This window comes from Prionailurus bengalensis, chromosome C1 (assembly GCF_016509475.1).
Source record: "Prionailurus bengalensis isolate Pbe53 chromosome C1, Fcat_Pben_1.1_paternal_pri, whole genome shotgun sequence".
NCBI lineage: Eukaryota > Metazoa > Chordata > Mammalia > Carnivora > Felidae > Prionailurus > Prionailurus bengalensis.
The window spans coordinates 178,849,829-178,861,737 of record NC_057345.1 but is presented as its reverse complement, the minus strand read 5'-3'; the positions used below and the strand labels follow the sequence as shown (position 1 = coordinate 178,861,737).

General features: G+C 36.5%; 1 protein-coding gene across 8 annotated transcripts in view; it reads left to right on the top strand.

Annotated features, from left to right (window-relative positions):
• Window positions 1–11,909, top strand: part of STAT4 (signal transducer and activator of transcription 4) — a 114,927-nt gene that overhangs the window by 78,269 nt on the left and 24,749 nt on the right. For all 8 annotated transcript variants that reach the window (XM_043577340.1, XM_043577341.1, XM_043577339.1 and 5 more), the window contains 6 exons: window positions 740–832; window positions 1,707–1,785; window positions 5,112–5,197; window positions 6,664–6,815; window positions 8,604–8,762; window positions 9,502–9,594. In XM_043577340.1, the coding sequence (XP_043433275.1) occupies window positions 740–832; window positions 1,707–1,785; window positions 5,112–5,197; window positions 6,664–6,815; window positions 8,604–8,762; window positions 9,502–9,594 (662 nt within the window). The remainder of the gene's footprint in view (window positions 1–739; window positions 833–1,706; window positions 1,786–5,111; window positions 5,198–6,663; window positions 6,816–8,603; window positions 8,763–9,501; window positions 9,595–11,909) is intronic.

Sequence of the window (11,909 nt, the reverse complement as noted above, 5' to 3'; positions counted from 1 at the left end):
AGGGGTTGCTGATGTTCTAACTCTCATCTCTGGGTATCTGTATACTTTGATACCAAAGGAACACACTCAGTTTCTTTATATCTGAGGAACACTCAATGTTAGATTATTTGAATGGCCAAGAAATGGTGCTTGGAAGAGTTGGTTAGCACCTTTCTGTTTAACTAGGCTAACAGTTTCAGATATTCTTTAGTGAGCTCCCTTTTGTTCCGGTGTAAAAGTAAATCTCATCCCAGCAGATTCAACATCCCTAATTCTGAATTTAAGTCCAACTTAACGTAGCCACTATACTCATTTTTAAATTACATGTATTCATTTTATAGAATTTCGAAAGTAACAATAGGTCTGTTGTAGAATGTTAGGAAAAAAAGTTTAAGCCATAAAATCATCCGTAACTTCACTTATATACTGATAACATTTTAGTGTGTGTGTGTTCTTCCAATCATATGTACTTAAGTTCACATGTCTATGCATATATCCATATATTTCTACATACATATACATATATAAGAACTAGAGATCACAAACACGTGGTGTTTTTATAATTTGCTCTTTTTCTTAGCAACTTAGTGCTACTTTTTAAATGTCATTAAATATTTTTCTAAAGCATGCTTTTTAATAGCTGTAGAATGTTCCATATCATACTGATCCAAGCCTCAGTTCAAAGTATGCTACATATGCTACATTTGTTATAAACTTGTTTTATCCACATCACTGAAAGTTCAAGACATCTTTTTTCTAGGGACCTTTGGAGAAATCCTTACAAAGTTCTTCAGTTTCAGAAAGGCAGAGGAATGTGGAGCACAAAGTGACTGCCATTAGGAATAGTGTGCAGGTGAGTGTTTCATGAAAAATTAGCAAGGTGGCCCTAACTGTGCCTCTTTTTCGTATGTGCCCAAAGCTAGTACATACAGAAATCATAGGGTAACTTGTCAATAAGATAACTATCTCTCACACACTATGTTCATATTAGAAAAGATTTCTTTGGGGGAAACTTTTCAACTTCAACTTACTGGAGACTGGAGCTCCCCGCCCCCCAAATTCTAAGCCTCTAACCTTCACATCTGTAATGTCTGCATCTTCATCTGCAAAAGTGAGGATAACCACCACCACAGGCTTGTTGTGAGGACAAATGAGATGATGTAAGGAAAGCCATTAGCCCAGATCTTGGCACTTAATACCTATTATGTCTGAGCAGAAAGATATCACCACGTTTGGAGAAAAGCAAAGTGAAATCTTGAAACATAAACAAACAGGAGACATAGAGGAAGCATAGATATTTTTCTAAGAAACAGAGAGGGACTGTAGGCTGAATTGTCATAAAGTACAGCAGATTAGAATAGAGCCTTTCAGTGAAAAGATAACTGATACATTAACGCAGAGTTGTAGGGAACTAAAAGGGAAAAGGTATCCATATTCTCCAATAATAAAAAAAAAGTAATTAGTAGCATCATTGGGAACTGAGAGATAAAAGGCAAGATGCTGAAAGATTTTCAAACAATCAGGAAGAAAAAATGAAGAGAACATTTTGTCTGGTTCTTCCAGTGCTATTCAAACTTCATGGGAATTAGCTCTTTAGAAATGTAGATTGTACACACTTCATCTAGGACATGACTGAAGCCCCAAATAGTGTATTTTGAAACACTGATGATGATATTTCCCTGATGTGCTTACATGTAACAACAGACTATGTTTTCTTTTGTAAAAAGATGACAGAACAAGACACCAAATATTTAGAAGACCTGCAAGATGAATTTGACTACAGGTATAAAACAATTCAGACAATGGGTAAGTTTTTATTTTGTCTGTAGTTCTACCTAGGGACATAAAGACAACATGACTAGGACTTATTCTTTACTGAAAAAATTGATAAATTGATCTACTTCCCTAAGTGAAGTGCTTTTGTTTTTGTTTTGAAGAGAGAGTGCAGGAGAGTATTTTGCTTCCTCCTTTTCCCTCTTTCTGTTTTTCTGTGTGTGAGTGTGTGTGTGTGTGTGTGTGTGTGTGTGTATACCAACCAATTCAAAGTAAATTATACAGCTCAAGAGAAATCAGAATCAAAATATCATTATCACAACTAAGAAAAGTAATAATAGTTCCTAACATGATCAGGAAATTACTAATATCATCCCTAAATGAGTTTTTTAAATATAATTTCTTAAGTTGTAAGTAGAAATATAGGGTGCCTGCCTGGCTGAGTGAATAGAGATGAGGCTCTTGATCTCAGGGTCATGAGTTCAAACTCCACCTAGGGCGTAGAGCCTCCTTAAAAAAAATTTTTTTTTAATTGTAAGTAGAAATGTGATTCACTGTAGGAAATTTGGGAAGTAGACAAAAGCATTAAAAAATTAAAGATCATACAAAATTCCACCATCTATAGATAAACACTGTCAAAATGTTAGTATACTTCCTTCCAGCCTTTTCCCTATATGTTCAAATACATACATATGTATTTATTTGCAAAAATAATAATAATACACAGTTTTGTGTATTGCATTTTAAACTGAAGTTTTAACTTAACTATTTCCCTGTATCATAAAAAATCTTCAGAGACATAATTTCAATAATTGTATGAATGTCAGAACGTAAGAACACTGCAATTATTTGATTATCTCTGTGATTAAACACTGAGTTTGTTTACAATTAGATGTTTTTTAAAAAATGGAAAGGGAAAAAAGCAATGAAAGAATGAGAATATTTATAAGGTCTAAAATTTACAAGTAACAACGGATTGATCATTCGAAGCGTACTGCCATTAGTGGGACAATTGAGGAAATTCCAATTAGGTCTAGATTAGCTAATCGTTAGCAACCAAACAATTTGCAGGCTTTGGTAATTGTACTACACTTATGTAAGATATTAGAGGGAGCTGGATAAAGAACAGATGGAAACTGTACTATTGTCGCAACTCTTTTGTAATTCTGAAATTATTTTCAAATAATTTTTCATAACAAATCGGATAGAAATCTTTTATTTACTGAAGCATTTTTTTTTAATTTTTTTTTCCAACGTTTATTTATTTTTGGGACAGAGAGAGACAGAGCATGAACGGGGAGGGGCAGAGAGAGAGGGAGACACAGAATCGGAAACAGGCTCCAGGCTCTGAGCCATCAGCCCATAGCCTGATGCGGGGCTCGAACTCACGGACCGCGAGATCGTGACCTGGCTGAAGTCGGACACTTAACCGACTGCGCCACCCAGGCGCCCCTACTGAAACATTTTTAACTACTGAGATGTTAGCTTAAAACTTCTGGAAGGAAGTATGGATGACTGTGACCAAATGCTTAACTGTCATCTAAGATTTAAAAGCAAAGATATTCGGATAGGAATCTTGTTTGGCATAGGTGACAAGTGATGTGTTCTCCTGGCATCTTCAGGATGTGTTGGCTCCTATGAGGTCATGTTTAAAATAGTCATAGTTGCTTATAGGTGTAATTTTTCCCTTCAGAAAAAATGGCACAAACATGCATTTCATCAAAGGGGTCCATGATCCTAAAAAGGTTTAGAAATACAAATTTAATCAAGCATTCCAGTCCATTGAATGCAGTCTCATCCCAAATCTCATATGTGAGTCACCAATTTAAGCAGTAGAATGTAGAGGCATCTGGGTGGCTCAATAGGTAGAGCATGTGACTGTTGATGTCAGAGTCATGAGTTCAAGCCCCAGGTTGGGCATGAAGCCCACTTAATTAAAAAAAAGTTGTTAAAAAAGAAGTAGAATGTAACAAAATACATTAAACGATAGAATTGCTTTGAACTTAGCATATTACAATTAGAGTTATATTGATATTATCAGTGCTTCACGAGCATCACGAAGAATCAAATTGATCATTCTATCACTTAAATCAACAAGTATTCATTTTGTTGATTATAAGTGAAATGAAATGTTTTTTTTTTAATGTTTATTTATTTTTGAGAGAAAGAGAGAGAGAGAGAAAGCGCGGGCAGGGGAAGGGCAGAGAGGGAGGGAGACACAAAATTCGAAGCAGGCTCCAGTCTCCAAGCTGTCAGCGCAGAGCCCAATGCAGGGTTCAAACTCACGAAGCACATGATCATGACCTGAGCTGGAAAGTCAGACACTTAGCTGAACTGAGCCACCCATGAGCCCCGTGAAATGAACTGTTTTAAGTGAAATGAAAGACACATGAACACAAGTTATATCTTGCTGGTGAAGACTGAAAAGTATTAGCTAATGAATTTTGAGTTAATAAAATGTTGTAGAAGCAAGATTTTGCTACGTGTGGGATCTAGGAGTTAGCGAATTTGTGAATACAACCAAGAATGATTTCCTGGAGGTCAGTGCTATTTTGTAGAGAAATTGGGCCCCACGTTGTTTTGGGGCCTCTTTTTCACAATCACACAGGTCAGATTGGCATTTCCACCCTTCACTTTTCACCGACAAGAGCAGTTACTATAAATAACCACTTGCTATATACCAATAAAGTTTAATGTTCAAGTTAAATAATACAACGTTTATTGCACATCTCCCATTTAAGAGGATAAACCATCTCAGGTTTTTTTCAGTCAGAGATTTTTCTTAATTTGTAACTCTTTCCTGCTTCTAGTTTTACTGTGAGGCAAGCTCGTTCTGCAAAGGACAAAAAGGAAAGCAAAGGACTTCATCGTTATTAGTTCATGAGACTAAGTAGGTAAAACTGCAACTCTTCAGGCAGTTTTCCATAATTCCTGGGAATCAAGTAGAGTGAGGCAGATGGGTAAAGGCATCAGGAGGAGTCAAATATGATTAATGGGCACAAAGACAGGCCCCTTTCCTACTTACGCCAACCAGCTAGGGTTACTATCAATGTAGAGGTATCTTAAAAAGGAATACATTTCAAAAACTTTTTTACCTCTCTCTCTGCCCCAAAAAGGAACATGGTGTGAAGAATGGTCTTCAGTCAAGGTCTGTATGATAGAGAGCTCACTGGCTTACTCGGTGGTGATCCTTCCTGGCAAATGAGCAGATAGGGACTGACTTTCATGCTCATCTCTAACAGTCGCATTAGGCTTCTGTATCTTAAGACTTAAGGATGGGAATTGCAGCAGATGTAGCTTTAAGGACAGAGACCTTTGCCTTGGAGTGGACTCCACATCTCATCTCTTTTCCTTCACAGATCAGGGGGACAAGAACACTGCCCTAATGAATCAGGAAGTTTTGACTCTGCAAGAAATGCTTAACAGTCTCGACTTCAAGAGAAAGGTTAGTGAAGAACTTTAATTTGGCCTTTTTCCCGTTTTTCTCCTTTTCCTGTATTTGATCCTACTGAAAAGAATCAAGCTCTTGGATTCCTTCAGTTCTATTTAAGCTGAATGAATAAATGGCAATGTTTCTAGAAAGAGTGCCATGCTGTTTGCCATGCTTCTCTTGCTAAGTTCACAAAGTTGGACCTCTTGCGAGTTTATTTATCTTGCTTATGCTGTACATTTACTGTAGCTACCATTAATTTCAAGGTGAATGTTTTACCCAATTTTTATTTGCCACTATTTCAGACATGACTGTCTTAGTTTCTGTACTTAATATGCTGATGTGGGTTCTCCTACACATGTATAATTAAAATATTATTTGATGACTACTAAAATTTTAATAGAAAAATCAATGTTCCAGTTTCTACTCTGAAAAATGACCTCATGCTAAGTAATTTCTTAGATTTCAGGATAGTTCGTTGACAACTGAGCGTATTCAATCTAACCTCCTTTCACGGAGAGGAAGAACTCCTTTCTGACAAAATGAAATATTTTTTAAAAAAGGGAAACATTTCTATTTCAACTTTCTCCCTCTCCTTGAAAATAAATGCATTGAAATCTGAGCTGTTACTGATAAGTCAAGAGTTTATTTCTAAAAGTTTGACTTCGTTTTTTGTGCAGGAATTTGTGTGAGCACAGATAAATGTAAAATTTATTTTCACCCTAAATTATAAACTTTAACAGTTAGATATCAGATTTTAAGCATGCAAGTATTTAATCCAAGATAAGCTTAATGCTTTTATGCATAATGAATCTATACTATATGTTTTATGCATGCTATCTTATTCTACTTCAGAAATAAGATTTTAAGGACAGAAGGAACCGGAAATAATTCTGTCCATTCACCTGATTGTATAGATCAAAATATAAAGTTCCAGCAAATTAAGTGGTTTATCCAAATTCACATAGCTTGTCACAGAACCAGGATAGGAATTCACAACTTCTAATCCTTAGGCCTTTGAAAGCTATACTTCTTCCTAAATTCAGATAAAGTCCTAATAAAAACTAATACAGAAAGACTACAATTTTAGTCATTGCATTTAAAAATAAATGAATAAACATATTTATAAGAATATAAATTTAATCTGTGTCTTTTTAAATAATGGAGAAATGGCTGTATGACTAGAAGATTCAATATTGTCACAGGAGGTACAAACTCAATATATTTACACTAAATGATATTACATTATGAGATTGCTAACTGTGGTCATGCTTCTTTCTTTGTGATGTTATTTGTGATAATTTAATAGTTTGAAAAGGCAGTGCTACGATAACTATAAGGTAGTATTTCATAAAGTATGTAGTGAGAATTGTAACCAAGCCTATATCTTCCAGGTCAGACAAATTGTTTTACAGGTTGAATTATAAGTGACTTTGGTTGTGTCTCTTGAAAATCTTTTCAGTAGTCACCTTTGTTTTTAGGAAGCCCTCAGTAAAATGACACAAATAGTCAATGAAACGGACTTGTTAATGAACAGCATGCTGATGGAAGAGCTGCAGGACTGGAAGAGGCGCCAGCAGATCGCCTGCATTGGAGGACCGCTCCACAATGGGCTCGACCAGCTTCAAAACTGGTAAAACGAATTGACTTTAGTTTCTAGTGAAAACCACAGGAAGTACAAAGCTTCAGTGTAGCTCAGCCAGAGATGTATATGTGTTTTTTTTTAATGTTTATTTATTTTTGGGAGAGAGACAGATAGACAGAATGCAAGCAGGGGAGAGGCAGAGAGAGAGGGAGACACAGAATCTGAAGCAGGCTCCAGGCTCGGAGCTGTCAGCACAGAGCCCGACGCGGGGCTTGAACTGACAGACCTCAAGATCATGACCTGAGCCAAAGTTGGATGCTTAACTGACTGAGCCACCCAGGCGCCCCTATGTGTTTTTAATTTTATTCCTTTGGGGCAAAAACAAAGTATCTATAGAAGTCTATAGAATGCATCAGAAATGCTTACTTTTTCTCATCTAATATATTAATCTTAAAAGACTCAAGTGAATTTTTGAAACCTGCAATAAATATAGCTTTCTATAAGGACATAAGAAGCACTAACTTCAAAAGCTTAAAAAAATATCTTAGTTTTTAAATGTATATCTTAAGAAGTCAGTGTTCAACGTTAGTTTTGTGTGTTCAACAAAGTGATTTATTTTTGTATTTAAATGAAATATCTCAAATGGCTAATACAACAGGGCATCCCCTACCGTATACACATAGGCTATCATATACAGATATCCTTTGTATTGGAAAAAAAAAATGTGGATAGGGCTTTCTTCTTCATCAGTGCCAAATAAAATTATCTGATCGAATGAGCACTTAGAAAAAATAATGAAAAAGAAGGAAAATGTTCAGTTGAAATCTAAAATTGCTTTCAAAGGGTACAGAGCAATACAAGGGAGATATGGCATAACTGGGGCCACTTGCACCCCGCCAGTCCCGCTTGTCAAGAAGAGTAAGGAATTGGGCTCTTTTTAAAACATACTGATTTTCCTTGGGGAGATGCTTTAATTCCCTAACCTCACTGTAATCCCTTGTTTTGAAAACAAGATAAACAATAAAGGAAGCCATCAAGAATTTAGCAGATAAGCGTGCTTACACCAAATTCTGTGGGGGGTTGACAGATCTTTTCATAGCACTATGCAGGGAATAAACTTCTAAGTAGAAAGAGCTGCTGTCAGGGTCAGAAAAACTTAGCAAGTCTGTCCAGATATCCTGCCTCCTTGGGAGTGGACAGTCCCTTCAGTGTCCATTTCAGCCTCTCTCTTTCTTAAACTTCAGGCCCAAGAGCCCACCTCCATTTCTGAGGTGAGATCGCCACATAGTGAGTAAAACTCTAAGCATGTACCTTCTCCAGACAGATACACTGATAATTTTTGGCTAATACTTAGGATTTGAAAAATACATACTGGAGTGGGGAAGGCAGTTCATTTCATACTGTCTTTTTTCTTTAGTATTCTTATGCATAACACTCTTCATATCATGTATTTTTAAAGTTTTAAATTTGCTCTTTCTCTACCCGTTAGTGAGTACCATATCCTTAACATATATATGTTTAACAGACTTGTAAACAAAAAAATTAAAAGGGATTTGGTTCCAGATGTTGACGAAATTTTGTAAATGATGTCTATAACTATAGGTAAAAATGAGAAAACGTTGAAAATGTTTCCCATGCATCATACATCTTAGAGGAAAAACTAATTTGGGAAATAAACATACAGAACTGTCACTAACTTGTAATGGAATTAAGTAAATGATTGTATTAATTGAATAATTATTTAATAATTTATTATTTGTTAATGTGTTTAATAGTTAAAACGGTAGCTTGTTAAATGGGAAAACTATCTGCTGATTTCCATTTGTTGTTCAATAGCTTTACACTGTTGGCAGAAAGTCTGTTCCAACTCAGAAGGCAATTGGAGAAATTAGAGGAGCAGTCGACTAAAATGACATATGAAGGGGATCCCATCCCCATGCAAAGAGCCCATCTACTAGAAAGAGTCACCTTCTTGATCTACAACCTTTTTAAGAAGTAAGTAAAGTATTATCCATTTAAATGCCTCATGGAAGCCTCAGTCTTGTGGGGTTGTAAGGACACCCTGGCTGGGGTTTTAGTGTTAAGGTGATGCGGGGGGGGGGGGGGGGGGGGGGTAGGCAAGTGTTAAACAGTGAGCCTCAGGGTAAAGGGAATAAAGCTACAGAGAGTTCCAGAAGCCTTTCTGCTCTTCACTATTTATTCAACACTTCTCCCAAGAACTGGCTCAATTTTCCATGAGCCAAGCACATCATCCAGCTGAAGTTCATTTTTCACATTTTAGAAAACAAGATTTCAATGATTTCTTCTTAAGTATATATCCAAGAAATGAAGGGTGGAGACCATGTTTATGTGTATTAGCTCATCTAAAAAAAATTCTAATATCCAGAAATTCTAATATCCAGAAATTCTAATATCCAGTTCAAAGATGGCATGAAATTAACTTTTCCTTTATGTTTAGTATGATAAAAATAGACTTTTATTCTTGACTCAAGTATAACAATTAAGAATTATTTACCATTGTTATTTAGGGACAATCTTTAGGCATTTTTTTCCATCTCCTGGTAACTGTTTATGAGAAGTCTTTGGAAAGATTTGAACTTAATGGACATTTGAATGTCTTCTAAGTGTAGAAAATTTGGATCTTTTAAGAGGACAGCATCCTGTTTCTCTGTGGTTTTCAGCCTGTCAATATTTTCAATGTTTTCAAGACGTGCTTTATTTCCTTTTAATCTAGCTCATTTGTGGTTGAACGACAGCCATGCATGCCAACCCACCCTCAGAGACCGATGGTACTTAAAACTCTCATTCAGTTCACTGTAAAGCTAAGGTAGGCAGAATGTGCTCTATCATTTCATTTGTTTGTGGAGCCTCAGCCACTGCGTTAATTACAACTCATTTCTCTCATAGTGCCTTTCATTCAACTCTTCTTTATTATGCACTTCCTGCATGCCCAGCACTGAGCTTTGGTAGATACCCTCAGAAATGTTAATATGAGGGTCATGCTTGTAAAGAATATGACAATAAAGATGAAAGCCTGAAGGGTATTATCATGACAGTATGGAATTCCAACGTCGGGCATCATGGGATTAATGGCTGAAAAGGCTGACTTGGTAGAGGCTAGCAAAGCCTTGTGGTCCCTATGAGGAAGGACCTTGCAGGAAGAGCAGAGACAGGAAGGAGAGTGGGATTGTAGGAGAGCGAGACGACAGAAATAATGACTTTCTGGGTCTGTTTTGTAAGCATGTGAAATAGGGCGAGGTAGACTTGAGTAGATTGGGGACAGAATATGAAAGGCTTTGAATATCTTACCCATGAAATATGATGGTATGTTCTTCCCCTGTGATTGCTCAGCAGCTAGCTTATAGGATTTTCCACAAAAACTCATAATGCTGTAATTTTCAATACATCCTTACCATGTACCTGATTTAAAGACATATGACTTTTGTGTTATTGCTGCTTTGTCTGTGCATTTGATCCTTTCCATTAGCATGAGAAACCAAGACGTATCATTTTCCCTAGTGACATTTAAAATAATGAATTTGAACTCAAACTTTCAAAGATTTTCATCATGCATCAATCTCCAAGACCCCCAAGCTTTAAATTCCTAATCACTAAGTCACCTCTGACTACCATACGAGAGGTAATGATGCCATGGTAGATAGTGATTTAGGGCCCCACAATAGGGTCCCTGATCACACATCACTATTGGAACTTTATTTTTATTTTATTTTATTTTATTTTATTTTATTTTATTTTATTTTATTCATTTCAAATCTATTGAGATGTAACTGACATACACTATAGAAGTTTAAGATGTACAGTGTAACAACTTGTCTTACATAAGTTGAAAAATGATTACTACAATAAGTTTAGTTAACATCCATCACCTCAGAACTCCATTTTTAAAGGGAAGGCATTTTTCTTCAGTTTACATTTTAAATACCTGACTTGAAATTCTTAATCATTTCCTTTGTGTGAATTTTGTAGTAAGACTTAAGAACCAAGAACAAAAGGCAGAGGCCAGGTTCCCTTTCAAAATTTCATGATTTTCAAAAGTTGTTCATTCATTCCTCATCCCTATATTTCTATAACCCAGAAGACAGTAACACTAAAGGGAAATAGGATAGAGGGGTGGTGGACATCCTACTTTTCCTTGAGATACCCCCAGAGATGAAATGGTAAGTCTAAGATGTTCTCTGGGACAAAAAGGGAGATGATTAGGGAATGTTCTCAGCCAAGAGTTCAGCCAATGTTCAGCCAAGAAGCTCCCTGAATGGGCATCACCTTACATGTTTGAACTGATTGCCAGGAGCCTAGACCATTAGTCCCTGATTTGAAAGCAGCGTTCCTGCTTTCCTCTTCCACCTGACTGTTGGTTCCCTATCCTTCTCTGTACCCTGTTCTTCACTGTCTTGATAGATGATCCTTTACTAATATTCAAACTTTTTCCCTAAAACCCCTCCCTCCCAAAGAATTCTAGCCTCCTATTTCAAAAGGAGCAGTGACATGGGATTCCCTTTAGTCATCTGCATCTCACAGTGGATCAGATCCTTCCTGAAGTATGATAGGAAGGCAGAGAGGGAAAACTTGCTGCCCTATTTCATATGACCTCCTCACCCTTCACTACTAACAACTACACGCTTATCATATTCCAAACCCTAACACCAAACCTGTGCTTCATGCAGGATTTTTAAGGAGCCTTTGTCACATTCTATCCACACTTTTGTTTGAGCTGTCTATCATCTATGATTATATTTCTCTAATGCCAATCAGTTGCTTATTTCCATTTTCCATATTCCATCTATTATATTTAGCTGGACCTCTTCCCTTTATGTGTAGCTACGTCCACACTTCTAGGGCTGTCTTGGCCATACATGAGGAGCTCAATACATGCTGAGTGAATGAATGAGTTTTGGGATGAGTGCATGATTGGGATGAGTGAGTGAGTGATTGGATTAATATCTCTGAAATCGACTGAACCCACAGAGAGGGTATATTAGAGGTTATGACTCAAACGATTGGGAAAAGCAAAAGAATAAAGGATCTGACACCAGAAGAAGAAATTAAAGGAATTCTTACTCTGATCTTTAATCACTTGTTTGGAATTAAATCTTTCTAAGTTATGAACATTTTTGCTGGGAC